The 27,085-nt window shown below is 38.6% G+C and overlaps 1 protein-coding gene across 5 annotated transcripts in view; it reads left to right on the top strand.

Annotated features, from left to right (window-relative positions):
- Positions 1–27,085, top strand: part of LOC129463202 (E3 SUMO-protein ligase RanBP2) — a 63,577-nt gene that overhangs the window by 13,364 nt on the left and 23,128 nt on the right. For 4 of the 5 annotated variants that reach the window (XM_055243841.2, XM_055243840.2, XM_055243839.2 and 1 more), the window contains exons 5-18: positions 2,495–2,725; positions 3,065–3,210; positions 7,770–7,959; positions 12,205–12,292; positions 14,389–14,598; positions 16,465–16,646; positions 16,731–16,906; positions 17,073–17,196; positions 18,219–18,380; positions 18,647–18,784; positions 19,042–19,188; positions 20,124–20,303; positions 20,397–20,480; positions 23,615–23,750. In XM_055243841.2, coding sequence (XP_055099816.1) covers positions 2,495–2,725; positions 3,065–3,210; positions 7,770–7,959; positions 12,205–12,292; positions 14,389–14,598; positions 16,465–16,646; positions 16,731–16,906; positions 17,073–17,196; positions 18,219–18,380; positions 18,647–18,784; positions 19,042–19,188; positions 20,124–20,303; positions 20,397–20,480; positions 23,615–23,750 — 2,194 coding nt within the window. Of the gene's footprint in view, positions 1–2,494; positions 2,726–3,064; positions 3,211–7,769; positions 7,960–12,204; positions 12,293–14,388; positions 14,599–16,464; positions 16,647–16,730; positions 16,907–17,072; positions 17,197–18,218; positions 18,381–18,646; positions 18,785–19,041; positions 19,189–20,123; positions 20,304–20,396; positions 20,481–23,614; positions 23,751–25,145; positions 25,671–27,085 lie in introns of those variants that run through there. The other variant, XM_055243842.2, reaches the window with a different exon arrangement.

Raw genomic sequence — 27,085 nt, 5'->3', positions numbered from 1 at the left:
AAGAGGGTTTCACCATGTTGGCTTGGCTGGTCTCGAACTCCTGACCTCATGTGATCTGCCCGCCCCAGCCTTCCAAAGTGCTAGGATTACAGTCTTGAGCCACTGCGCCTGGCCAAGCGTGTGACCTTTTGAGGTTGGCTTGTTTAGTCAGCATAATACCATTTGTGATCCGTCTAAGTTTTGTATATCCATAGTTGGTTCCTTTACTTCTGAGTAGTATTTCATGGTCCACAATTTGACCATTCACTTTTTTTTTTTTGAGACAGAGTCTTGCTCTGTCGCCCATGCTGGAGTGCAGTGGTGCTATCTCGGCTCACTGCAACTTCTGCCTCCCGGGTTCTCGGGTGATCCACCCACTTCGGCCTCCCAAAGTGCTGGGATTACAGGTGTGAGCCACTGTGCCCAGCCTTAACCATTCACTTTTGAGGGGCGTTTTGGTTATTTCTAGGTTTGGCTGTTGTTCAACTGCTGTGAACAATCATGTACAGATTTTTGAAGCTGAAAAAGCATTGAAAATGCTTACAAAGATATTGATAAGTTTTTCTCTCCAGTAATAAGCAGCTGGATTTTAAATATTAGTTTAAAACGTGAGGTCTAATTGTGCAGATTTCTTTACTCTCTTAGGTGTTATGCCTTAAACATAATTCCCATATTGGGCGTGGCAATCCAGTTAATTTGGTGTCAGTAGTGTTAAAGAACATATGTAATGGTAGGGGATTCTTTTCTTGCAGTGTAACAAGTTAGATACTTTGAAGCAGTCTTTAAAGATGTTCTTTAATAACTTGAAGGCACTGTTACACTTTTCCTGTATCAGATTTTTTTTTTTTTGGAATTGAAATCCATGAGATTTATAACTGTCATGCAAAGTAATTCCATTTCACCTAAAATTTAAGGCTTGCTAAGGTAAACAGTTTCTGACATTTGTTTAATGAATGAGAGTATTACTGTTGAGAAGGCTTTTTCTCTCAAGTATGAGATAGAACTTTTTAAAAGCACTCATAGTGGTTTTTAAAAAAAAATTTAACGTAGAGTCAAAGACTAGGGCTTTTGCAATAGGGAGAGGCCAGGGTATCATCCATCTCATCCAGAAGAGGAGAAATTGATAAAGGAGAGAGGGGAATGAAATACAGAGTACTAATGGGCGGCATGGTCTTGAGAGTTGGGGAAAGATGAGTTTAAGTAGGTAAGGTAAAATGGAATTTATATGTGATAGCATCAGGTTTCTCAGTAAAGGATGAATCTAGGTTATAAGTTGAAAGTGAGGGTCAAAGGAAGGTATGGGGAAGTTGAGGAAGTAGGAGGTGTGAAGTGTCAGGGAGTGGAGAAAGTGAATCTGTTAGTACTAAAATGGTATTTTGTTTTAGGCAGCACCAGTTTGATGGTTGAGATAATGAAAATGAAATCAGTTAGCTTGGGGTTATGATTTCCCAAATCTAGGCACACAGAAACCAGTTGGGAGGGTTCTTCTAAGGAAAAGAGGGAATTAGTTGAAGGGATCTGTAAGCAAACAGTAATTATGGCTTATAGCATTTTTTGTCTGACAGAAGAAAGTGTGTGTATTTATTGTGTTTACAGGTGTTTAAAACTTGATGATGTCATTGTCTTGAAGGGAACTTGTCATGTGGTGGAGAAGTATATTTCTGAAAGTTAGGGTATGTAGGCCCTCAGTGAGGTGGAAGAATAAGAAGGGTGGTGTGGTGGTTTCAGTGGTATGACCAAAATACAGATTTTGAAGACCTGTGTCAGTGGCAAGTGGATGGTTGAGGTTGGAGTGGAGGACAACATCACTGGAGATGAGGTGATTAAAGAACTGAGTAGTCAGCCTGGGCAACACGGCAAGACCCCATCTCTACAGAACATTAAAAAAAAAAATTAGCCGGGCATGGTGGTGCATGCCTGTGGTCCTAGCTTCTTGAGAGGCTGATGGAAGAACATTGCAAATGAGAAGTGAGTGGTCACAAACCCTACTTCCTCTCCTTGTATGTAAGTTCAGAGAGAAAAAGCCATCATGGTAGTGGAGGTTATCCTGAGATGATACTCTCTTCATTTAAGGTCAGGAGGTGATGACAGTGCTTTGAGATGATGATGAAGGTAACAGAACAGTGGGAGGAGAGAGGATGCGGGATTGAGTCAGATTTAAGGAGATAGAGAGCAGTTTGAAGATAAGGACCTTGTTGCTGAGGATTGACTGGGAAGGTCTAGGCTTCTGGTGGTGACTCAGATGGACAGGGATGTGTGGCAATAGTCCTGGTAGTCTCTGAAGAGAGTATGAGCTACTGCAGTAATCACAGATGCTTTTCTTCACATACAGTTCTTGAGGCTTAGTTTCTGGGTTGTAAGCAACTCTCAGAAGGGATGAACAAGGTATATAGGATGGTGTTTTTGGTGACATCATCATCAAACGACATAGTGGAATGGTGCTCTTTGGGAGCATGACTTGTTTAAAATTGCACAAGTGTTACTCTAATAATTTTTCTTTTTCCCCTCTAAATAGGAACAGCTTCTAGATTGTGAAGGTGAAGATGGATGGAATAAACTTTTTGACTTGATTCAGTCAGAACTTTATGTAAGACCTGATGACGTCCATGTGAACATCCGGCTAGTGGAGTTGTATCGCTCAAATAAAAGATTGAAGGATGCTGTGGCCCACTGCCATGAGGCAGAGAAGAACATAGCTTTGCGTTCAAGTTTAGAATGGAATTCATGTGTTGTACAGACCCTTAAGGTAGATTAAAGCTATTGGGTCTTTACATTTCTATATAGGCAATTAGCATACATCTTTTTGTACTAAAGCAGCAGTGCCCCTCAGGGCTTAAATTTCTTTTATTTATGTAGAACAATTATGAAATATTTCCAGGATCAGTTAAATTTATAATGGGAAGATTGGGGAGATAACTATGATAAATATATATATTTTTGGTGTTTTCATTTATAAGGTTGATGTAAAAATCAATATAGTTTCACAAACGTGGTTGGAGTGAGAAAAGGAATTTGTAGGCATAAAATGGTTAATTTCTTAACATTTGATTAAGTTTTGTAACTTACTGTTCATTCCACAAAATAGGAATATCTGGAGTCTTTACAGTGTTTGGAGTCTGATAAAAGTGACTGGAGAGCAACCAATACAGACTTACTGCTGGCCTATGCTAATCTTACACTTCTTACGCTTTCCACTAGAGATGTGCAGGAAAGTAGAGAATTACTGGAAAGGTACGTTGACTTGAGGAGAATGTTTTAGTATAAATTGCAGTTTTTCTTTTTGCAGTAAGTTCATTGTTTTAAACTTCTTTACTGAATCATTATTTCTGTGATGTACCTAGGAGTTATAGTTAATACAGTGAACCGCTAGGAGGCAATCTTATTTTTCTTCTTTTATAGGGAAGTTCTAATTGGTTTTATATGACTTTCCTTTTTAGAGAACTCTTACAGTTCAAGCTTGATTAAAATTAGCCTTATGGTTAAATACTCAGTTTTGTCATAGTCAAGCTTAAAATGAATGTTCTAACTGCTATTTCATATTTTATTTTTTATAATAGTATAATCTTGAGTGAAAATTGAAGTTCATCTGTCATCAGATGGCTAGGTTCACATGTACTAGTATAAGCACTTAGCATCACTAGTATTTCAGAAAATACTGTTTTAGCTAAGAAACAAAATAACTCAACTATGTGATTTACCTTTTTTCCTAAATTTTGATTTTGAAAACCAGTGTCTCCATTTTGAAAATAAATTCCATTGAACAAAAACATTACTTGGATTTGTATAAAGATGTTAGTTTAGGCCAGGCGCAGTGGCTCACGCCTGTAATCCCAGCACTTTGGGAGGCCAAGGCGGGCGGATCACGAGGTCAGGAGATCGAGACCATCCTGGCTAACACGGTGAAACCCCGTCTCTACTAAAAATACAAAAAATTAGCCGGGCGAGGTGGCGGGCACCTGTAGTCCCAGCTACGCGAGAGGCTGACGCAGGAGAATGGCATGAACCTCCGGGGGGCAGAGCGTGCAGTGAGCCGAGATCGCGCCACTGCACTCCAGCCTGGGTGAGAGCGAGACTCCGTCTCAAAAAAAAAAAAGATGTTAGTTTAGAGCAGTGGTTTATTAGAACTTGTGGGCCAATATGGCCCCTGCCTAATTTTGTTAATAAAGTTCTAATGGAATACAGCATGCCTCTGTTTATGTATTGTCTGTGGCTGCTTACATACTACAAGGTTGGAGTTGAGTGGTTGTAGCAGAGATTGTATGCCTGTAAAGCCAGATTAGTATTCTCCTCCTTTTTGTAGAAAAAGTTTACTGATTGTTAGTTTAGGCTGTCCATTTGTTTGGAAGTTAATTTATTTCCCCATCTGGTATAAGTAAAGAAGTTCATTTCACTGAGTGCAGGGAGTAGGTAGTTTTCTTGAAAAAGTACATAGTGTCCTAATTGGTAGGGTAAGAGCAGTATCTAAAAGAACTAACATAACTTTAAGATTATTTTAGAAAACATGTAGGATGTTTTATTTTGTATTCCTTGTATACTCAAATTTTTTGGTCACAAGTTCCTTTTACATTTTTCTTAAGGACATCAAAGATCTTTGTACATGGGTTCCTTTTTCTTTCTTTTTTTTTTTTTTTTTTTTTTTTTTTTTGAGATGGAGTCTTGCTCTGTCACCAGGCTGGAGTGCAATGGTGCGATGTTGGCTCACTGTAACCTCCGCCTCCCGGGTTCAAGCGATTCTTCTGCCTCAGCCTCCCGAGTAGCTGGGACCACAGGTGCACACCACCACGCCCAGCTAATTTTTGTATTTTTAGTAGAGACAGGGTTCAGGATGGTCTCAGTCTCTTTTTTTTTTTGAGACTGAGTCTCGCTCTCGCCAGGCTGGCATGCAGTGGTGCAATCTTGGCTCACTGCAACCTCTGCCTCCTGGGTTCAATTGATTCTCATCTCAGCCTCCTGAATAGGTGGGACTACAGGTGCCCGCCACCACACCTGGCTAATTTTTTTTTTTTTTTTTCTTGAGACGGAGTCTCGCTCTGTCACCCAGGCTGGAGTACAGTGGCGCAATCTTGGCTCACTGCAAGCTCCGCCTCCTGGGTTCACGCCATTCTTCTGCCTCAGCCTCCTGAGTAGCTGGGACTACAGGTGCCCACCACCACTCTTGGCTAATTTTTTTGTATTTTTAGTAGAGACGGGGTTTCACCGTGTTAGCCAGGATGGTCTCGATCTCCTGACCTCGTGATCTGCCCTCCTTGGCCTTCCAAAGTGCTGAGATTACAGGCGTGAGCCACCGCGCCCAGCCCACGCCTGGCTAATTTTTGTGTTTTTAGTAGAGACCAGGTTTCATCATGTTGGCCGGGATGGTCTTGATTTTTTTTTATTATTATTTATTTATTTATTTATTTTTTGAGACAGAGTCTCACTCTGTCGCCCAGGATGGAGTGCAGTGGCGCCATCTCAGCTCACTACAAGCTCTGTCCCCAGGGTTCACACCATTCTCCCGCCTCAGACTCCCAAGTAGCTGGGCCTACAGGTGCCTGCCACCACACCTGGCTAATTTTTTGTATTTTTAGTAGAGATGGGGTTTCACTGTGTTAGCCAGGATGGTCTCGATCTCCTGACCTTGTAATCCGCCTGCCTCGGCCTCCCAAAGTGCTGGGATTACAGGCGTGAGCCACCGCGCCCGGCTGGTCTCGATCTCTTGACCTCGTGATTCGCCTGCCTTGGCCTCCCAAAGTGCTGGGAGGTCTCAATCTCTTGACCTCGTGATCCGCCTGCCTTGGCCTCCCAAAGTGCTGGGATTGCAGGCCTGAGCCACTGCACCCGACCGTATGTGGGTTATTTCTATCAGTGTTTATTACATTAGAAATGATAACAAATAAAAAATATGTAATCCATTAAAAATGTAATAAGCCCTATTGTGTGCTAATAATAATAGCTTTTTTTTTTTTTTGAGATGGAGTTTTGCTCTTGTTTCCCAGGCTACAGTGCAACAGTGTGATCTCGGATCACTGCAGCCTCTGCTTCCCAGGTTCAAGCGATTCTCCTGCCTCAGCCTCCCAAGTAGCTGGAATTACAGGTGCCCACCACCACGCCTGGCTAATTTTTTGTATTTTTAGTAGAGATGGGGTTTCACCATGTTGGCTGGGCTGGTCTTGAATTCCTGACCTCAGGTGATCCACCCACCTCGGCCTCCCAAAGTGCTGGAATTACATGTGTGAGCCACTGCGCAGGGCCAATAATAGCATTTTTTATGAAAAATAATTATTTTCCAATAGCAAAAAAGTAGTCAGAAAAGTGTCATTGTTTTTGCATTTTTGTAAATCTTTTTAATGTCTCGCTTAATAGGACATAGCTAGATTCTCATTTACCTCTTCTTTCAGTCTGTAAAACTATTACATGTCATGAAGCCTCTAGAAAACTCAGGTCGGCCAGGCACGGTGGCTCAGGCCTGTAATTCCAGCACTTTGGGAGGCCGAGGCGGGTGGATCACGAAGTCAGAGAGAACGAGACCATCCCAGCTAACAACGGTGAAACCCTGTCGCTACCAAAAAGACAAAAAATTAGCGGGCATGTTGGCACACGCCTATAGTTGCAGCTACTGAGGAGGCTGAGGCAGAAGAATCGCTTGAACCTGGGAGTCAGAGGTTGCAGTAAGCCAAGATTGTGCCACTGCACGCCAGCCTTGTGACAGAGCGAGAGTTTGTCTCCAAAAAAAAAAAAACTCAGCTCTACATACATGAGAAAATGAGTATGTAAAATATACATTTTTTTGGTATTATTGTAAAAATAATTTTAACTTCATGGATCCCCTGAAGGGGTTTTTGAGAACCCCAGAGATCTTTAGACCTCACTTGCTCTGGTTGCGTTATTGTAAGCTACTTTAAAATCATGCTTCACGTTTAAGTGTTTGCTTTTTGCTTTTACTTTTCTTCCAAAGTGAGGATTTGGAGAAACATTAGGATTTAGAAGAACTAATTTAGAATATGGATTACAAATAATAGGCCAGGCATAGTGGCTCATGCCTGTAATCCCAGCACATTGGTAAGCTGAGGCGGGCGGATCGTGACGTCAGGAGTTCGAGACCAGCCTGGCCAACATAGTGAAACCCTGTCTCTACTAAAAATACAAAAAAAGTTTAGCCGGGCATGGTGGCAGGCGCGTGTAATCCCAGCTACTCAGGAGGCTGAGTCAGGAGAATCACTTGAACCTGGGAGGTGGAGGTTGCAGTGAGCCGAGATCATGCCATTGCACTCCAGCACAGGCGATAGTGAGAGACTCTGTCTCAAAAAAAAAAGGAAGACAATTTATTTAACGCTGTAATGATCTATATAGTAAAAAGAGCAATTACTGTATTGATACTCAAATACCTGTCAGTTATTTACTTATAATCTGGAAATGGTATGTCTGATTTGAGAAATTACAACTGTTAATTAAATAATGAAACTATATGATCAGGAAGAAACTACAAAATAGTCTCCCAACTTTATCCTGGTTTATTTTGAAATGTGTACCTATAATCACTAATCTTATATTTATCCTGTGATTGGAGGGCTAGAAATAACTGGGAATAAGACATCATTTGAGAGGTTAAGCATGAAGTATAGGAAGTATGCAGGATAAAAATAAGCATTAGATGATTCATAATTTATAACATGGGGAATAAGAATTATTAGAAGTTGAATGTGGAAGATGAAGCTTGAAATAAAATTTTTATTTTGTTTTGAATTCAGTAAACCATGATTATTCACAGTGCAGTAAGTGTGTATTATCTGTTTGATATTTTCATATTACAGTTTTGATAGTGCTCTTCAGTCTGTGAAATCTTTGGGTGGAAATGATGAACTGTCAGCTACTTTCTTAGAAATGAAAGGACATTTCTACATGCATGCTGGTTCTCTGCTTTTGAAGATGGGTCAGCATAGTAATGTTCAATGGCGAGCTCTTTCTGAGCTGGCTGCATTGTGCTATCTCATAGCGTTTCAGGTAAGTCTTCCACTTGTAGGAGCAATTGACATTTCACTGAGGCTTGGTGTGTTTTAAATGAAGGTGTGCTCTGGTATGTAATGACAATATGTGAACAAACCTGTGGAATTAAAGTTAAAATGAAGGAGTCAGTTTGATACAGTGGAAAATAACTAAGCATACACAATACTGGTGAGGCTGGTGAAACAGGGATGTTGAATGCACTCTTGTCGAAAGCCTGCATTGCCATGATTTCTTTGTAGACAAATTTGAAGAGTTTGATCTTTTTACTCTGCCATTTTTGGGAACATGATAAAGATGTAATCTCATATTATGGGTAAAGCTTGATTCAAAAAGATGTGTTACTTGGACAAAATCCTAATAAGCAGATGTAGGGCAGTGGCTTTATAACCTATGATAGAAGAATATGATTGCAATTTAACATGTTAATTGAAAAACATGTATATAACATTTATGACTGTATTGTGTATATGTAACAGTATATCTATTAATCTTTGAAAACATAAAACCTTTTCTTATTTTTTATTTTTTTTGAGACCAAGTCTCTCTGTCGCTAGGCTGGAGTGCCTCAGCGTCCTGAGTAGCTGGGACTACAGGCACCCACCACCACGCCTGGCTAATTTTTTTGTAAAAAAAATTACAAAATTACTGTGCCCTGCCAATAGTTCTTATTTTTAGTGGAAACTTTAAAATTTATCAGTCTGTGTGTCTATTACAGTCTTGCTGTGTCACCCAGGCTGGAGTGCAGTTGCGTAATCATAGCTCACTGTAACGTTGAACTGGGCTCCAGCTTTCCAGAGTGCTGGGATTATAGGTGTGAGCTACTGTGCACAGTCTAAAATTTTTTGATATGTAGTTTTGGGAGGCAGAGTCTCACTCTTGTTGCTCTGGCTGGAGTGCAGTGGCATGATCATAGCTCACTGCATCCTCGAACTCCTGGGCTCAAGCGATTCTCTCCTGACTCAGCCTCAGCTCAGTAGCTGGGACTACAGGTGCCTGCCACCATGCCTGGCTACATTGTTAAATTTTTTGTAAAGACAAGGTCTTGCTATGTTTCCCAGGCTGGTTGGTCTTGAACTCCTGGCTTCAAGTGATCCTTCTGCCTTGCCCTCCCAAAGTGCTGGGATTACGGGTATGAGCCACCACACCTGACTGTGAACTTTTGATAATAGAATGTTAGTTTCCCTCTTAATCCATTCACTCAGGTCTCCTTTCCTAGATGACAACTACTGTTAGGAGTTTCTTGGGTGTTCAGAAATATTTTTTGCATATGCAAATGTGCAATACATTCTTTCTCTACTTTTAAAAAATATTGTGCCTCAATGTAGGTGCGCTTTACCTATTGCCAGATGCCTTGCTTTTCTAAATATTTCTTCATTGTTCCACTTCAGCACAGGGATACCTACCTCAGTCTTTATTAACTACCACATATTTCTGTAGAATGAATATATAATAGAAACATCTTAGATGCTTGTATTTTATTTTATCAGTTTATTTTAAAGCTTAATGATCGAATGATTATAAGCATAAAATGTAGGTTGTGTGCTGGCATTTGGGTATTTAAGAATTGGCTAACTTTTATGGCAAGATTTTCAGACTCTTAATCAGAGGAATACTGTGGTTCTAGTCAGTACATCTGCATTGCAGCTAGGTATTTAACAAAGTCTCTTGAAACCTTTTGGTTAAGATGAGGAAATAGCCAGGCGTGGTGTCTCACACCTATAATCTTAGCATTTTGGGAGGCTGAGGCGGGCCTGAGGAGTTCAAGACCATCCTGACCAATATGGTCAAACCCCATCTCTACTAAAAACATAAAAATTAGCCAGGCATGGTGGCAGGTGCCTGTAGTCCCAGGTACTTGAGAGGCCGAGACAGGAGAATTGCTTGAAACCAGGAGGCGGAGGTTGCAGTGAGCCGAGATCATGCCACTGCAGCACTCCAGCCTGGCGACAGAGCGAGACTCCATCTCAAAAAAAAAAAAAGGGGAAATAGTGAATTGAGATGATTTGACTGGGTGGATTCACAACTAATTAACTGGTCACAAATTCAGCTGTTGAATAATTTTGTAAAAGAGGCCAGGTTTATGAATTGAGGTCAGTTTGAAAACAAAAAGAATGATGTCAACATTTTGTTTCTTATTTTGTGTGCTCTTTTCAACATATAGATGACAAACTTTGACATGATGTTTAGAAAACTTGTGAGTAAAAGGATAGGCGATATGAATATTTCTAAAATTCAAAATCAGAAGCTTTTAGGTTCATAAATAATATATTTTGAAAAATGAGCATGTTTAGAAAGAATTATATATACATGGTTTAAAATTCTGGCGGCTCTTAAGAATATGCTATGAAGACTCGTTTCTGTTCCCTAGTTATTTACTTTCTCCACCCCAAAGAAACTAATGTTACTGCTTTCTTGTGTGTTCTTCAGGAAATGTTTTATGCATCTCCAAGTAAACATGCACACATCCCCTGTCCTTAAAAGAAGGAAGAAAACATTTGAACATTGCATTTACTTTATTTCCATTAACTGTATCTTGGAGATATTTCCATGTCAGTATATATAAAGGGCATTCTCATTAGTTTGGATGCTTGCATATTATTCCGTTGTATGGATGTACTGTAGTTTTGGAGTTTTTAAAACCAGGGTCCTAAAACCAGGACATTAGCTTGCTTTCACTTTTTTTTTTTATGCTACTTCAAGTAATTTAGCAATGATTAACTTGTGCCATGAATTCCTGAAAGAATTGCAGTATCAAAGTATATCTGTGCATTTATAATTTTTAGAACTGTTGCCAAATATCTAACCCTAAAGAGGTTGTATCAAATTACATTTTCACCACCAATTAAGAAAGTGGTGATAGAATTAAAAGCCGATGCTCTGGTGACCCATATGGTTACTTTTGGCATGTTTCTAGTAAGTGGGCATTGCCTATGACTGGACATTTTCAGTCACGGACATTCATTACTTTTCAGGATAGTCCAGTGCATCTTTAGGTGATTTCGCTCTTGGTACTTCCTTATATAGAATAAAAATATTCTTCAAGCCTTCTACCTGTTGGTCTTGTTTCTTCTTTTGATGATTTCTTTTATAAAATAATTTTAATATTTGAAGGCAGCTGTCACGTCTTCCCTTCGCCATTCTATTCATCATGCTTTTTTTTTCATAGGTGATGGCATTAGGATCTCTTTAATTTCCTGTCCCATTTATTCCAGTGCTATCCCATATTATCCATACTGTGAAAATGTGTTATCTACAATGTGGCATTTCCAAGTGTCATTTCACCTGTACTTTTAAAAGTAGGGTGTCATATCTACTCAGGACAATATCTGCTGTTGTCCTATTTATGCAGGGTAGAAAAGTAATTAAATTTTCCATTTCTCTGAATGTAACATGAATGTGCTTTTAGTAGAAACTAATTTCTCAGAACCGCTCTGTTTATGCTTTTTTTTTTCTTCTTCTTTTTTTGGAGATAGGGTCTCACTCTGTCACCCAAGCTGGAGCACAGTGGCATGATCATGGCTCACTGCAGCCTTGACCTCCTGGGTTTAAGTGATCCTCTTGCCTCAGCCTTCTGAGTAGCTGGGACCACAGGTGTGTGCCACCACGCCTGGCTAATTAAAAAAAATTTTTTTTAGAGATAGGGTCTCACTGTGTTGTTTAGGCTGGTCTCAAACTCTGGGCTCAAGCGATCCCCCCAGCTTGGCCTCCCAAAGTGCTGGGATTACAGGTGTAAGCCACCATGTCTGGCCCCTCTTTTTTTTTTTTTGAGATGGAGTCTCGCTCTTTCACCCAGGCTGGAGTGCGATGGCACAGTCTCGGCTCACTACAACTTCTGCCTCCCAGGTTCAAGTTATCCTTGTGTCTCAGCCTCCCGTGTAGCTGGAATTAGTAGGTGTGTGCCACCACGCCTGGCTCTTTGTTGTTTTTTTATTATTATTTTTAGTAGAGACGGTTTCACCATGTTGGACAGGCTGGTCTTGAACTCCTGACCTCAAGTGATCAGCCCACCTTGGCCTCCCAGAGTGTTGGGATTACAGGTGTGAGCCACCACGCCTGTACCTGGCCTATCTTTCATAGGTTATATAAATTCCTTGGTTCCCAGTTTTTGCAGTCTTTTCCAATTCAGTTTAATTAATGGTTAACTGTTCATTATCAAAAAAGTACAGTGTAATAGATAAGACCGTGTTACTATTAAAAGTATGGGTATCATCAAATTAAGATTTTTGATTCTAAAATTATTAGGTTCCAAGACCAAAGATTAAATTAATAAAAGGAGAAGCTGGACAAAATCTGCTGGAAATGATGGCCTGTGACCGACTGAGCCAATCAGGTAATAGTAATATTAAACTAATTTAAAAAGAAAAAGGAATTTCGTTAAGGCATATCTTATGATAAAATCTTCATCTTTCCAGGAGATAATTTGTCAAAATAATTTCTTTTTGCTGTATCAGTTAAGAGCAATAGGTATGGAAGAGATGCGAAGAAATAGCACATTCTTTAAAAGAAATGAATATGTGATATTGTTTGTTCCTAGGTGGAGAGGATTTCTTAACTCTTTCTTTATCTGGCCGCTAGAGCCTCTATCCTGAATATTTAGTCACTTCCTGAACTAAGTATAATTATTGATTTGCCAACCATTTAACACCAGCTGCTTCTAAAAACACTGCTGTGGGGATATAAAGATGAAGAAGATATGGATCTGTCTTAAAGAGCTGAGAGCATAGTGAGGAAGAGAGAAGATATATACTTACCTTATATTAGGCTCTTGGAATTTGTGGATTTTTTCCCCCATTTTTGGCTTGGGATGAATGCTAAAGGTCTGTTGCATATTACCTGTGATTTTGCTAAGATACAAACTTTAAGATAGGTGGCCATTGAGTCAAGCAGTGAACTGAAGAAACAATGCTTTCTATAAGGAGCAGTTTTGATATAAAATTGGATGAATTTTATAAAGAGCAAGATGTAACATTAAATCAAAGTTATTACAAGCTTTGGTGTATAGTTAGGCTGTTGGCCAAAGCTCACATTGCTCTTTTATTCCATAGCCCACTTTTTTTGTGGGAGTTAGACTTTCAGTCCTTAAAGTGACTTTCTACTTTTTTCCTTTTCTCTTTTCCTTCTACCCTTGCAGGGCTCTCATAAGTGCCTTTGCATGATGTCACAGTTAGATAAGAATTGCCTGTATTTTTTTTATGTCTTTGATCTGGGCATCCCAAGGGTGCCTCTGCAAGTGTGCTGAGATACAACTGTGTAGTGGTAACCAAACCTAATTGTCCAGCAGAATTAACTCGAAGGAGGGTTTTTTAAAAAAGTTCGATTGAAATATAATTCGCATACCATATGCTTCACCCAGTTAAAGTGTACAGTTCAGTGGCTTTTAATATGTTCATAGAGTATTACCATTGTCACCACAATCAGTTTTAGAAGATGTTCATCACTCCATGAGGAATTCCTTACCTATTAGCAGTTACTCTCCATTTTACCCAAACTGCTCAGCCTTGGCAACCACTAATCTGTCTCTGTAGGTTTGCCTATTCTGAACATTTCACATAAATGGAATCATACAGTATGTGGTCTTTTGTGACTGGCTTCTTTCATTTAGCAAGGTTTTTAAGGTTCATCTGTGTTATAGCATGTATCAGTACTTTATCCGAGGACTATGATTTTTTGATTGCTTACTGTAAACCTATGGAATAAAAATCTCTGGGAATGAGGCCTGGAAATAGTAATTTTTTTATTTTTTTTCCTGAGACAGAGTCTCACTCTGTTGCCCAGGCTGGAATGCAGTGGCATGATCTCAGCTCACTGCAAGCTCCGCCTCCCAGGTTCACGCCATTCTCCTGCCTCAGCCTCCCGAGTAGCTGGGACTACAGGCGCCCGCCACCACGGCCGGCTAATTTTTTTTTTTTGTATTTTTAGTAGAGACAGAGTTTTACTGTTAACCAGATGGTCTCGATCTCCTGACCTCATTATTCACCCGGCTTGGCCTCCCAAAGTGCTGGGATTACAGGCATGAACCACCGTGCCCAGCTGGAAATAATTCTTAAAAGCTGTTTAAAGGAGGATTCTGATCAGCCAGGTTTAGAAATCAGTGTATCAGATCAGAGAATAAGAGCTTGTCCCTGCTCTCCTATGGCCACTTAAATCCAGACCTTTTCATCTAAAATGCAAATATGTTTGGCTTTTTTCATAAACATTCCTGTCTTTTCTCCCCCTTCTGCTGTCTTATGTGGATACTGAGAATATTAAACCTGTACTCTTTTCATTTTCTACATAAACACCCGTTTTGTTGTCCAGCTGTATTTTTTGGGTTGGAGGGTTAGGTCTGCAATAATCATGTTATTTCCCCTTTGGGTATACAAATGAGACAATGTGAGCAAATACAATCTGTATTTTTAAAGTGATGGAAATAAATTTTTTTTTCAGGGCACATGTTGCTAAACTTAAGTCGTGGCAAGCAAGATTTTTTAAAAGAGGTTGTTGAATCTTTTGCCAACAAAAGCGGGCAGTCTGCATTATATGATGCTCTGTTTTCTAGTCAGTCACCTAAGGATACATCTTTTCTTGGTAGCGATGATATTGGAAACATTGATGTACAAGAACCAGAGCTTGAAGATTTGGCTAGATACGATGTTGGTGAGTTATATGTTTCAGAGGAAACGGTCTCCGTCTTTATTCTTATAAATTGCCCATAATCTTATTACACAGAAATAATGACTTAATATTTTCCTGTATTCCTTTCGTGTGTGGGTTGGGCTGGGGGGAGTTTGAATGTGGTGCTGTGGGGGTGGCATGTATTTTTTGTTGTTGTTGTTTTTGAGACCGCGTTTTGCTCTTGTCGCCCGTGCTGGAGTGCAGTGGTGCGATCTCGGCTCACTGTAACCTCTGCTTCCTGGGTTCAAGTGATTCTGCTGCCTCAGTCTCCCAAGTAGCGGGATTACAAGTGCCCACCACCATGCCCTGCTGATATTTTGTATTTTTAGTAGAGACGGGGTTTCATCATGTTCGTCAGGCTGGTCTCAAACTCCTGACCTCAGGTGATCCACCTGCCTTGGCCTCCCAAAGTGCTGGGATTATTGGTGTGAGCCACCGCGACCAGCCTTGTTGTTTTTTGAGACAGGGTCTCGCTCTGTTACCTGGGCTGGAGTGTAGTGGCATGATCGTAGGTCATTGCTACCTTGAACTTCTGGGCTCAAGGGATTCTCTTGCCTCAGCCTCCTGAGTAGCTGGTACCATAGGCACATGCCACTCTGCCCAGATAATTTTTTTTTTTAATTGGTAGAAACAGGGTCTCACTTTGTTGCCCAGGCTAGTCTCGAACTCCTAGGCTCAAGTGATCCTCCCGCCTAAGCCCCCCAAAGAGTTGGGATTAGGCCTGGCACAGTGGCTTATATCTGTAATCCCAGCACTTTGGGAGGCCGAGGCGGGCAGATCACCTGAGGTCAGGAGTTCGAGACCATCCTGGCCAACATGGTGAAACCCCGTCTCTACTAAAAATACAAAAATTATCCGGGTGTGGTGGCGTGTGCATGTAGTCCCAGCTACTCGAGAGGCTGAGGCAGGAGAATCGCTTCAACCCGGGAGGTGGGGGTTGCAGTGAGCCGAGATCACACCCCTGCACTACAGCCTAGGCGACAGAGTGAGACTTCGTCTCAAAAACAAAAAGTGTTGGAATTTCAGGCATGAGCCACTGCATCTGGCCATATTTTTCATCTAAATAGTTGTTTATGTATGATTTATCTTGCTTCCTTCATGAATTCTCTCCCATATTCTCTGTATTAAAACTATAAATATCACTTTTATTGGCAATATAATCTTTTTTATGAAGTAGTCATAATTTGCTTGCTACTTTCTGTTATTGGGCATCCAAGTTGTTTTCAGCTTTTCCACTGTTAATAATCATACTCTGATAAAAACTTCAACAAAAAGTGTCTTCATTGCAAGTTATTTCCATAGAGATACCTAAAAACAGAATTACTGAGACAAAGGACATGAACATCTTTAAGTCTTGCAAATTGCCAAAATGACAGAAAGATTATACCTCTTTATGCTTCCAGAAGCGCATAACCTTTTCAATATTGACTTTCTTGTAGAAAACCAGATTACTGTACCGATGGATTAATATAGTGGTATTCCATTGCTTTAATGACTTAAAGGAAAACCCACTGTTTTGGGGTTTCTTATTAGGTTAGGTGTTCTTTATTTGGCTTTTGTCAGTTGATTTTGGTTTATTGAGTTCTAGTCAGTGTCATTTTTTAAGATAGACTTAAACATTCTTCATCACTACTATTTTTCTTAAAATTTCTAGAAATAATCAAGTGAGAATGCATTTAATAAGAACATGAGATTTTGCCTAACATAGAATTCCCTCCAGCTTTGATACAGAAAAGCTGTTATATAATTAAGATATATATAATGTGAATTAATTGTTTATGTTGACAAAACTAATGGCACAAAGAAAAATTTCAAACCCTTAAGCCAATTTCTTAAATTTTATTTCAGGTGCTATTCGAGCACATAATGGTAGTCTTCAGCACCTTACTTGGCTTGGCTTACAGTGGAATTCATTGCCTGCTTTACCTGGAATCCGAAAATGGCTAAAACAGCTTTTCCATCATCTGCCCCAGGAAACCTCAAGGCTTGAAACAAAGGCACCTGAATCAATATGTATTTTAGATCTTGAAGTAAGCAAAGATTTTAACAAATTAAATATTCTGCATTTTGTTTAATTTTTTTTTTCTAACTTAACTTTTCCTTAAATAAAACAGGTATTTCTCCTTGGAGTAGTATATACCAGCCACTTACAATTAAAGGAGAAATGTAATTCTCACCACAGCTCCTATCAACCATTATGCCTGCCCCTTCCTGTGTGTAAACAGCTTTGTACAGAAAGACAAAAATCGTGGTGGGATGCGGTTTGTACTCTGATTCACAGAAAAGCAGTGTAAGTAGTAAAACAAAAATATTGCTTTCACTTAGTGTGTAGGTTTTACCAGGGATTTAATCCTCATGTGAAAATTTAATTTGTCAGTGACCCATTAACATATATGTATGTAAGTGCTGAACTGTGTATTTAGAAAGCAATTTTAGTAAATTGAACTATTTTTTAGACCTGGAAACTCAGCAAAATTGAGACTTCTAGTTCAGCATGAAATAAACACTCTAAGAGCCCAAGAAAAACATGGCCTTCAACCTGCTCTGCTTGTACATTGGGCAAAATGCCTTCAGAAAACGGTGAGTTTTAAAGTATAAGCATTTTTAAAGAACATTACCTTAATTTTTTAAAATCATGAACTTTTATTGAAAGTTTTTTTGTTCTGAAAACAGCTTGGTCATATTATGACAGATGTGTTTTTTATTGCTACAAAATAGTTAATGTAGTTAAATATAAGCACTTAGAGGAGCAGTGCCTGGCACACAGTGAATGTTACGTATTAGCTGAGCTGTTACTGTTATTCCTTAATAATTAAGTTCTGATAATTATTCAGCCTGAAAATTAAAAAAAAATTAGCACAAGGCTTTGTAGGTAAGAGCGTTATAGATCTTTCTAAATATTTAAGATGCGTTTTGTGTCACCATTAGGTGTAGATGGTCAGCCTTTTGAACAAACTGACACTACAGAAGAGGCAGGTTTCAGCTATCTAAAAATGGCAACTGTTAAAAAGTAGTTTGGATTGCTACGTTAGGGTGGTATCATTAGAAGCGTTTAAAAGTTGAGTGTAGAGTCCGGGCACGGTAGCTCACGCCTGTAATCCCAGCACGCTGGGAGGCCAAGGCGGGCAGATCACAAGGTCAGGAGATTGAGATCATTCCTGGCTAACACGGTGAAACCCTGTCTCTACTAAAAAAAAAAAAAAAAAAAAAAAAAAAAAAAAAAAAAAAAAAAAATTAGCCGGGCATGGTGGCAGGCGCCTTTAGTCCCAGCTACTTGTGAGGCTGAGGTAAGAGAATGGCGTGAACCCAGGAGGTGGAGCTTGCAGTGAGCTGAGATCGCGCCACTGCACTCCAGTCTGGGCTACAGAGCGAGACTCTGTCTCAAAAAAAAAAAAAAAAAAAAAAAAAAAAGTTGAGTATAGAATGATCACTGGTATTAAGGTGGTTTAGTTATTACAGTATTTGGAAGTTGAACAAATGACTATTGAGGTTCCATTTGGTTTTGACTTGAAATTTTAGCCAGTTCTTACAACTTGTAAATTAACTTTAGATCTAATCATGCGTGTTCCTTAAAGTTGTGTGCTTTTAACTTTGTTTTTTAGGGCAGCAGTCTTAATTCTTTTTATGATCAACGAGAATACATAGGGAGAAGTGTTCATTATTGGAAGAAAGTTTTGCCATTGTTGAAGATAATAAAAAAGAAGAACAGCATTCCTGAACCTATTGATCCTCTGTTTAAACATTTTCATAGTGTAGACATTCAGGTAACAGAGTTCCTTTGTGAATTCACTGGAGATGGGAATTTCCAGTTTATAAACAAAGACATGGAGCTATAAACTGCTTAAATTAATTGCCTTGTTATTTAATGGTAATCTTGTTTTCTGAATTCACTAGCTCTCACAAATAAGATATGACAGAGAAGAGTAATGAGATGTTTGTCTCTTAAGATCATATAAAATCTTTGGAAAATCATTTAGGTTTTATATTCTGAGTATAAACAATTTGACTAAAAACTATTCTTTGTGTTTAGGCATCAGAAATTGTTGAATATGAAGAAGACGCGCACATAACTTTTGCTATATTGGATGCAGTAAATGGAAATATAGAAGATGCTATGACTGCGTTTGAATCTATAAAAAGCGTTGTTTCTTATTGGAATCTTGCACTGGTAAGTAGATGTTCTACTTGAGCTAAAAATTTTATTTATTTATTATTTTTTTAAAAGACAGGATTTCTCTGTTGGCCAGGCTAGAGTGCAGTGGCACAGTCTTGGCTCACTGCAACCTCTGCTTCCCAGGCTCAAGCGATTCTTGTGCCTCAGCTCCTGAGTAGCTGGGATTACAGGCGTGAGCCACCATGCGTGGCCAAGCTCAAAGTTTTTTGTTTTAAAAACCTAATGATTTCATAAAAGCACTATTTGTATAGATTTTTCACAGGAAGGCAGAAGACATTGAAAATGATGCCCTTTCTCCTGAAGAACAAGAAGAATGCAAAAATTATCTGAGAAAGACCAGGGACTACCTAATAAAGATTTTAGATGACAGTGATTCAAATCTTTCAGTGGTCAAGAAAGTAAGTAGCAGGTTGTTGTATGTACGTTCTTACTGATAACCCACTGGTCAATGTTTTTGCGTTGGTCTTATATTTTGGTAATTTCAAAAATAGTAATACGTTGTTATTAATGCACAGAAGGGATGTGTGTGTCTAAATGCTTATATTTGCTTGCTTTGTCTTAGGTTTGGTGTGTCTTTTTAAACTTGGGAATCTAGGTATATGCTCTTAAAAAGTACTTCTTGGGGAATTAGGAAAGATTTCTAAGATAAGACATTGATTTTGTTATCTTAGCAGTGTAGTCAAAACAAATACTGTAACCTCAGGACTGATTCTTAATGAACTTGGCTGAAATTGAAAGTTGTTGCTGGCAACTTAAGAGCATTTCTTCTCATCCTCATCAGCCATTATGAACTCCCTTGTTTTCTTGCTGTCAGCTGTTTGAGATTGTCATGATGATGTTAAATTATGTCCAGTCTTCTGAGTGTTTTGTTGATTAATTTGTTTTACTACTCTTTTATTAGGATTTATGTTGTCTGGTGTATTGTAGCATCTGTATTTCTGTCACCGTTGAAAATCAGTTAGAAAACATCAGTAACTTATTTTGTTCACTTGGAAAAGCTTTCCAAGTTAACATTCCTCTACAATTATCATGGTTAACGGAAGTAATAGAAAGAGCATGGACTTTAGAATCAGAAGATATTAGATTGTACAACACTTTTGTGTGTTCATGAAGAAAAAAATTACAGAATAAAGACAAAAAAATAAAAATAATACAAAACAACAGAAAAACAAAGAAAAAAGATTAAAAAACACTTTCACATGTATTATTATTTAAAGTGTAAAGTGCTTATTAAAGTGACAAATGTAAATAGGATAAAATATATCATTTTAGAGTTTCTACTTTTGGAATTTTTTGCAAATGAAAGCCCTTAATTAATATCTTTTATTTTTAGTTGCCTGTGCCCCTGGAGTCTATAAAAGAGATGCTTAATTCAGTCATGCAGGAACTCGAAGACTATAGTGAAGGAGGTCTTCTTTATAAAAATGGTTCTTTGCGAAATGCAGATTCAGAAATAAAACATTCTACACCGTCTCCTACCAAATATTCACTATCACCAAGTAAAAGTTACAAGGTAAACAGGAAAGAATCAAATCATTTCATTGTGAAATTGTTTCTGTTCTAAGTGTTTCAAATACTGTTTTGTTATTTTTATTTTTTTTTTTAGTATTCTCCCAAAACACCACCTCGATGGGCAGAAGATCAGAATTCTTTATTGAAAATGATTTGCCAACAAGTAGAGGCCATTAAGGTAAGTCACTTAATTTCTCTAGCTGTACTTTTTATTCCAAGATTCCTTCCCTGGCCACTCTCTCGCTTTTTTTCTGAAGCTGGTCAGAATGTCCCCTTGCCATCCAAATAGTATGGCAAGGGGACATTTTAGTCTTTTTTTTTTTTTTTTTTTTTTAAGACAGGGTCTTGTTCTGTTGTGCAGGCTGGAGTGCAGTGGTATGATCACAGCTTACTGCGGCTTTGACCTCCTAGCTCAAGAGAGCCTCTCGGCTCAGCTTGCCACGAAGCCAGGACTACAGACAGTCACATGCCACCAGGCCCAGCTAATTGTATTTTTTGTAGAGATGGGATTTTGCCATGTTGCCCAGGGTGGCCTTGAACTCCTGGCTCAAACAATCCTCCTGCTTCAGCCTCCCAAAGTGCTGGGATTGCAGGCGTGAGCCACTGTGTCCAGCCTGCATACCTCGGTCTTGACCCTTTACCATGTTTTGTTTTGTTTTGAGATGGAGTCTCACTCTGTTGCCCAGTCTGGAGTGCAGTGGTGCAATCTTGGCTCACTACAACCTCCACCTCCCAGGTTCAAGCTACTCTCCTGCCTCAGCCTCCCCAGTAGCTGAGATTACAGGCACCCGCCACCACACCCAGCTAATTTTTGTATTTTTAGTAGACACAGGGTTTCACCATGTTGGCCAGGCTGGTTTTGAACTTCTGACCTCAGGTGATCTGCCCGCCTTGGCCTCCCAAAGTGCTGGGATTACAGGTGTAAGCCACCACGCCCAGCCCTTTACTGTATTTTTGAAAGAACTTTGTGTCTCTCTCATCTTCCACAAAATTTGAGACCTTCAAAGGTAGAAACTGTTTTATTTAAAATATAAGAGTTCCCGGCACAGAGAAGGTTCCTGAGTGATTGAACTACTACAATGTGCTAATCATACTCTGGTCTATGAGTTAATTCCCAGATTAGCTGTGGATTACATGTGTTTCAAATGTATAGCTAGGAATTGAAAAGTGGTCTGAGCTTCAAAAAGTCTTACTATATTTTAACACTTCCATATGAATTTGACTTAATTATGTAAGGAAATAGTTATGTATATATATCTTAACAGTAGGGTTCAAAGGAGCTTGAGTTTTGGAATTGGAAATAAAAGTAGGTTCTTTCATGCTTATCAGGCAAGAACTAAATTACTCATACTGCTAAAGTTACACCAAGGATATGCTGATACGTGGTGATTATTACAGTGTGATCAGCAGTGTTTGCAACTTAAGAGAATACTATTTGGTAGGGAAGACATTTTTGAATTTGCACAAAAATTTTGAATGTTAATTTTGTGTAGTCATGGCCTATGATAATTACATACAATTTTGACTTAACATACAGGTTTCAGGCTCCCAACATTGTATTCTATAGAAGTATAGTGGAGCACTAGTCCATGAGCTTGAAAAGCTTGGTACTAGTACTGACTCTGCCATTAATGAATGATCTTGGGCCAGTCACTTCCTTTGTGACTGTTTGGCTTCTTATCTTTAAAATGAGATAATTATTGAAGCCAGTTCTCATCACACTGAATGTTAAAAATTACAGTTACAGCAGTGATTGCAAATTCAAAGCTCTGGTGCGGATACCAACACTGACCATAAAGTTTTCTAGGTGATTCCACTAGTTTCTTATTTCTTGGATGTGTATGTGTAGCATCTGGACTAGGCACTGTAGATGGATGAGTGGGGGAAATTTTATTTAGCTTGAAAATTGAGATAGTTTTGGACCCCATGGTTAGGTCTTTCTGGGAAATTTTTATTTGAAACACTTGTAGAAAAAGAAAGCAGACATGCTAGATCTGTCCCTGACCTCACTTGTTAGAACTTGTCAGATTCTTGGGCTGATACAGAGAAGTTTGAAACTTTTCAAAATTTACCTGTTTTCTGATACCACTACAATTTATTTGGAAAAAAAAAGAATTTCCTGTTAAGTGTCTGTTTTGTAAGGGGACATTTTGTAGGTTCTAGGGTTGGGTATGGTGCTGTCATTTAGTTTTCTTCAGCAGAGATCAGGTAGCCACATAGCTACACTAGACGGCGTTGTATCTATCTGCCATCTTGTCAAGGCAGCAGAGTTGTGTTAAGAAAACATTTTTGGAGTCAGATCTGGTTCAAATTCCAGCTGTTATTCTCTGCATCCCTTTCTCTCATTTTAAGATAGGAGCTAATATTGTTTACCTAACAGTGTAGATAGTATAAAAATCAAGAGTTTAAGTGCATTGGACATATTATTATATACATAATAAAATGTCTGCAGCTACTACTTTTTTTCCCTTTCCTGGTGGAGCATTTGAACATCACCTTGAGAATTAGTTGTATTTTGTTTCAGCACGGGGTTAAGTGAAAAGCTAATTTGGGGAGGTGATTTGGAATGTCAAGTAGTCCAGATTGCAGTGTAGAAAGAGCACACTGAAAGGATAGTCAGTGTAATGTTAGAGGACTGTGAAAGTTGGGGAAAGAAGTTTAGTTTGTAGGTACTTGTTTTTTTGAGCAGGGAATTGTCTTGGCTGGAGGTGAACGTCAGAAAGGTTAATGTAGGCAAGTGTAGAATGGAAATGAAGGAGTGATCATTTAGGAGATTGTTTGTTTAGGTGAGAGAGTTAATGAAGTAGGTTTTGTAGTAAGGAATGAAAATGGGAGCAGATAAATTTTTAACAAATTAAGAATCATATTTTAAAATCAGCACCAGGTACCTAGAACTCATTGGCAAATAGAATCTTTCAAAAGATATAATCAGGTGCAGGCATGGTGGGTCACACCTATAATCCCAGCACTTTGGGAGGCTGAGGCGGTGGATCACTTGAGGTCAGGAGTTCAAGACTAGCCTGGCAAACATGGTGAAACCCCATCTCTACTATTATACAAGAAATTAGCCGGGTGTGCTGGCTGACGCCTGTAATCCCAGCTACTTGGGAGGCTGAGGTGGGAGAATTGCTTGAGCCCAGGAGGTGGAGGTTGCGATGAGCCGAGATTGTGCCATTGCACTCCAGCCTGGACAACAGATCAAGACACCATCTCAAAAAAAAAAATCAGTTATTTAAATTTAAAAGAGTAAGTTTCCCATCACTGTTTCTGGCATGATATAATAAAATTATTTGATTTTTTTTCTTCCAATAGAAAGAAATGCAGGAGTTGAAACTAAATAGCAGTAACTCAGCATCCCCTCATCGTTGGCCCACAGAGAATTATGGACCAGACTCAGTGCCTGATGGATATCAGGGGTCACAGACATTTCATGGGGCTCCACTAACAGGTGAGCTGGCAAGTGGATAATCGCATATTTTAGTAAAACTACTTTACTTCCCTCTTTTAAGTAGATAACTTGTGAAATCACCTTGTTTATATATGTTTGTTAATATACATGTCAATGTCTGTTTATATGTTACTTCAAAAGCTGTATTTGGTGTTACGGAGATTTTTATAACCCCAAGCAGAAAAAACGAGCTGTATGTGATCACGTGTATATAAAGGCTTAAAGAACACTTAATCCACACCTCAGATGAGCTGAGATGAGATTATTCCTTAAATTGAAAAATGTTAATCAATAGAGTTATGCACTAAGAAATGCTTAATTAAGAACCTGCACCTCTGGGGAATTATTTTGATGATAATGATAAGAGGCAGGATATTATATAGGAAATCTTACTTAATTTGAAATATTATGGTTATATAGAGAAACAGAAGGAGTTTGGACCTGAATCATACTGGGTTTTTAAGTTCTGCTCTATCACTTACTATAGTAGCTGTGTAAGTTAACCTATCTGAAATGTGGAGATAATACTTGCCTTACATAATTACCATGAGCATTTGTGTATGTGCAAGTGGGCGTGGGTGTGTATCAGACATTTATAAGAGTATACAGTAAACAGTTAATGAACTAAGGTTACTAATAGTGTTTACTGTGGGTTGGCTATGTGCAAAAGTGCTTTGTGAATGTAATTTTATTTAATTACGGTAACTTAGAATGGCCGGTACCATTATTAATCCCTTTTTTATAAATAAGGACATAGATAAAGAAAGGTTAGGTAACTTACTCATTATTATACAGCTAGTTATTGATAGAGCCGAGATTCACACTCCAGTGGTGTAACTCCAAAGCACTTGCCAGTATAATACGTTGCTCCCAGGCAGCCAGAAATAACAAAATTGTTCCTTTTACGTAAGACAGACTTCTGAAATGGTAGTAGTAGTGCACTTTTTTTTTTTTCTCTTTTGAGCCCAGGAAAGATTTAGAATAAAATCTAGTTTAGATGAGCACATTTGTGTGATGGTTCATATAGTTAAGGCAACCCCACTAGCCTTTTGTGATATCTTCTCAACACAAGCAAAATAACAAAATCTTTGTGAAGTCAAGCTTATTAAATGTCATAAGTCATAGATAAGTATATGAAATGTGTAACTCTCAAACCTTGTTTACTTAAAAACCTTATGCATCATATAGGTCCTTGTAAGAGGATAAACAAACTGGCTAGCCTTTTCTGGGGCTTTTTTAGTGATGTGTGCAGTCAGTTATTTGGTGCCTTGTGGGTCATGATTTCCATTTCTTCTGTGTACAGGCATAAAAGGTCTTCTGTTCTTACACAAGCATGTAAATACAACATTCTCATTGTCTCATTTTATTCTTGCAATGACCCTATGAAATGTGTAGAAGCAGCACATCCTCATTTTACAATTGAGAAACATGGAGACTCCAAATGGATTATTTACAGGTTCACAAAATAGCTTTGTGGCACTGAAAGGGCGAGAGCCAAGATCTCCTGATTTCTGTTCGTGTGTTCATAGATTCTTTTTCCTTAATAAAAGTAAACATATCAAGATGGTCCTTGTTTTTTTAAAATAAGATGATTAAAATTAAAGATAAATAAGCTCATAGGAGATATTCAGAAGTATGGAACAGGGTGAAGAAAACTAAAAACTAACCACCTTATTAACATTTCTTATGTTTGAGGGCATTTCCTTCTGGTTCTTTCTCTATACATACAGTATTTTTTATGAGATTGTTACCATGTTACTATGTTGTGTGTAGATGAGCTAGCCTGTTTTTTAAATGTTACTTTAGTTCTGAGCATTTTTAAACTTAAATGTTTTTTGAATATTACTGAGTTCATGGTATCCCATCATATGGAAGTACTGCAAATTCTGTTCCTTTATTTATGTTGTTTCTGGTTTATACCATTACAAATTCTAGGACACTGTCCTTGTTTTGTAGGGTATTCAAAATATTCAGTTTATGCTCTTACCACTAGTATGTGATAGTGCCGTCTTCTCACTTTTGCTAATGCTGACTTACTAGTTTATAAAATTCTTTGCCAATTTGTAGGAACAAAAGTGATACCAATTTTTAAGTTTTTAAAATACTAGTCATGCTCAACAATTCATGCAAATGGCTGTTGGTAGTTTTGCCATCTTTAACGTGGGTACCTTCCAGTTGTTTGGTTTCTTGGTAAAACTCACACAAAAGAGATGGAGAAGAGTTATATCAACGTGAATGTTAATGTGATTTTTTTTTTTAAAGCCAACGAACACATTTGTGTTCCTTGTGAGATCCTTTGCATGAATTTGTCAGGTAATTTTTTTGACCTGAACATTCTCATAATAGCTTGAGTTTGCACAATGCAACCTCATCATTTTGCAGATTTTCAAGGCTCACTTCAAAAACATGTTCCTTGAGGCCTATTATATTTCTTTCCTAAATTGTCTATTCATGTGGTGCTTTTAAAAATGAGATTACTTTTAGTAGATTTATTAGAGCTGTTTAGTTTTTTTTCCCCACACAGTTTAGAGTCAGTAGTCAATTAAAGTCCCTACTTAAACTTCAGACTAAGATTTTTTTTTTTTAATTTAAAATTTTATTTTTTCTTTTTGCTTTCATGCAGACAGACATCTTGCAAGACTTTAAGATTCTTGGGCCATTTCTGTCAGGTTGTTCTGTGTTCTGTGCCTGCTTCCTCCCCATAGTAATTTCAAAATAGCTATCCTCACCTCTGTTAGGTTTCCAAAATCAAACTTGGGCTTCCGGCTAGCCTTTCTAGGTCTTGATTTTTCAGTGCTTTCCAGAGGCAATTGTTTGGAACCTCTTGGCACAGTTTCTGTTTCTTCTTCCGTGTACAGGCATAAAAGGTCTTTTGGTTGCTTTCTGGTAAAACTATCATAAAACAATTCAAGCAAATGACTGTTGGTAGTTTTGCTGTTAACATGGGTGCCTTCTAGTTGTTTTGTTTCCTGGTAAAACACACAAATCAGATGGAGCATATAGTTTGTACATCAGCATGAGTGTTGATGTGCTTTTTATTTTAAGCCAGGGAACACATTTTATGTTATTTGTGAGATCCTTTCCATGAATTTGTCAGGTGATTTTTGAGCTGAACATTCTCAGTAATAGCTTTAGTTTACAAAACACAACCTAGTCTTTCTGCAGATTTTCTAGGCCCACTTCAAATGCATTGACCATCAGATGGCATCTTGGTTCCTTACGTCCTTTCTGTGACTGAATGTCCATAATTCCACATCATACTGATCTTTCTTAGAAAAGGCACCAGTTACTTTCTTCTTTATTCCTTTTTTAATGCTTGTGAGGTAGTTGTTCTT

Source organism: Symphalangus syndactylus, chromosome 14 (genome assembly GCF_028878055.3).
Source record: "Symphalangus syndactylus isolate Jambi chromosome 14, NHGRI_mSymSyn1-v2.1_pri, whole genome shotgun sequence".
Taxonomy (NCBI): domain Eukaryota; kingdom Metazoa; phylum Chordata; class Mammalia; order Primates; family Hylobatidae; genus Symphalangus; species Symphalangus syndactylus.
The sequence above is the reverse complement of the archived record's forward strand: the minus strand, read 5'-3'. Positions and strand labels throughout refer to the sequence as shown.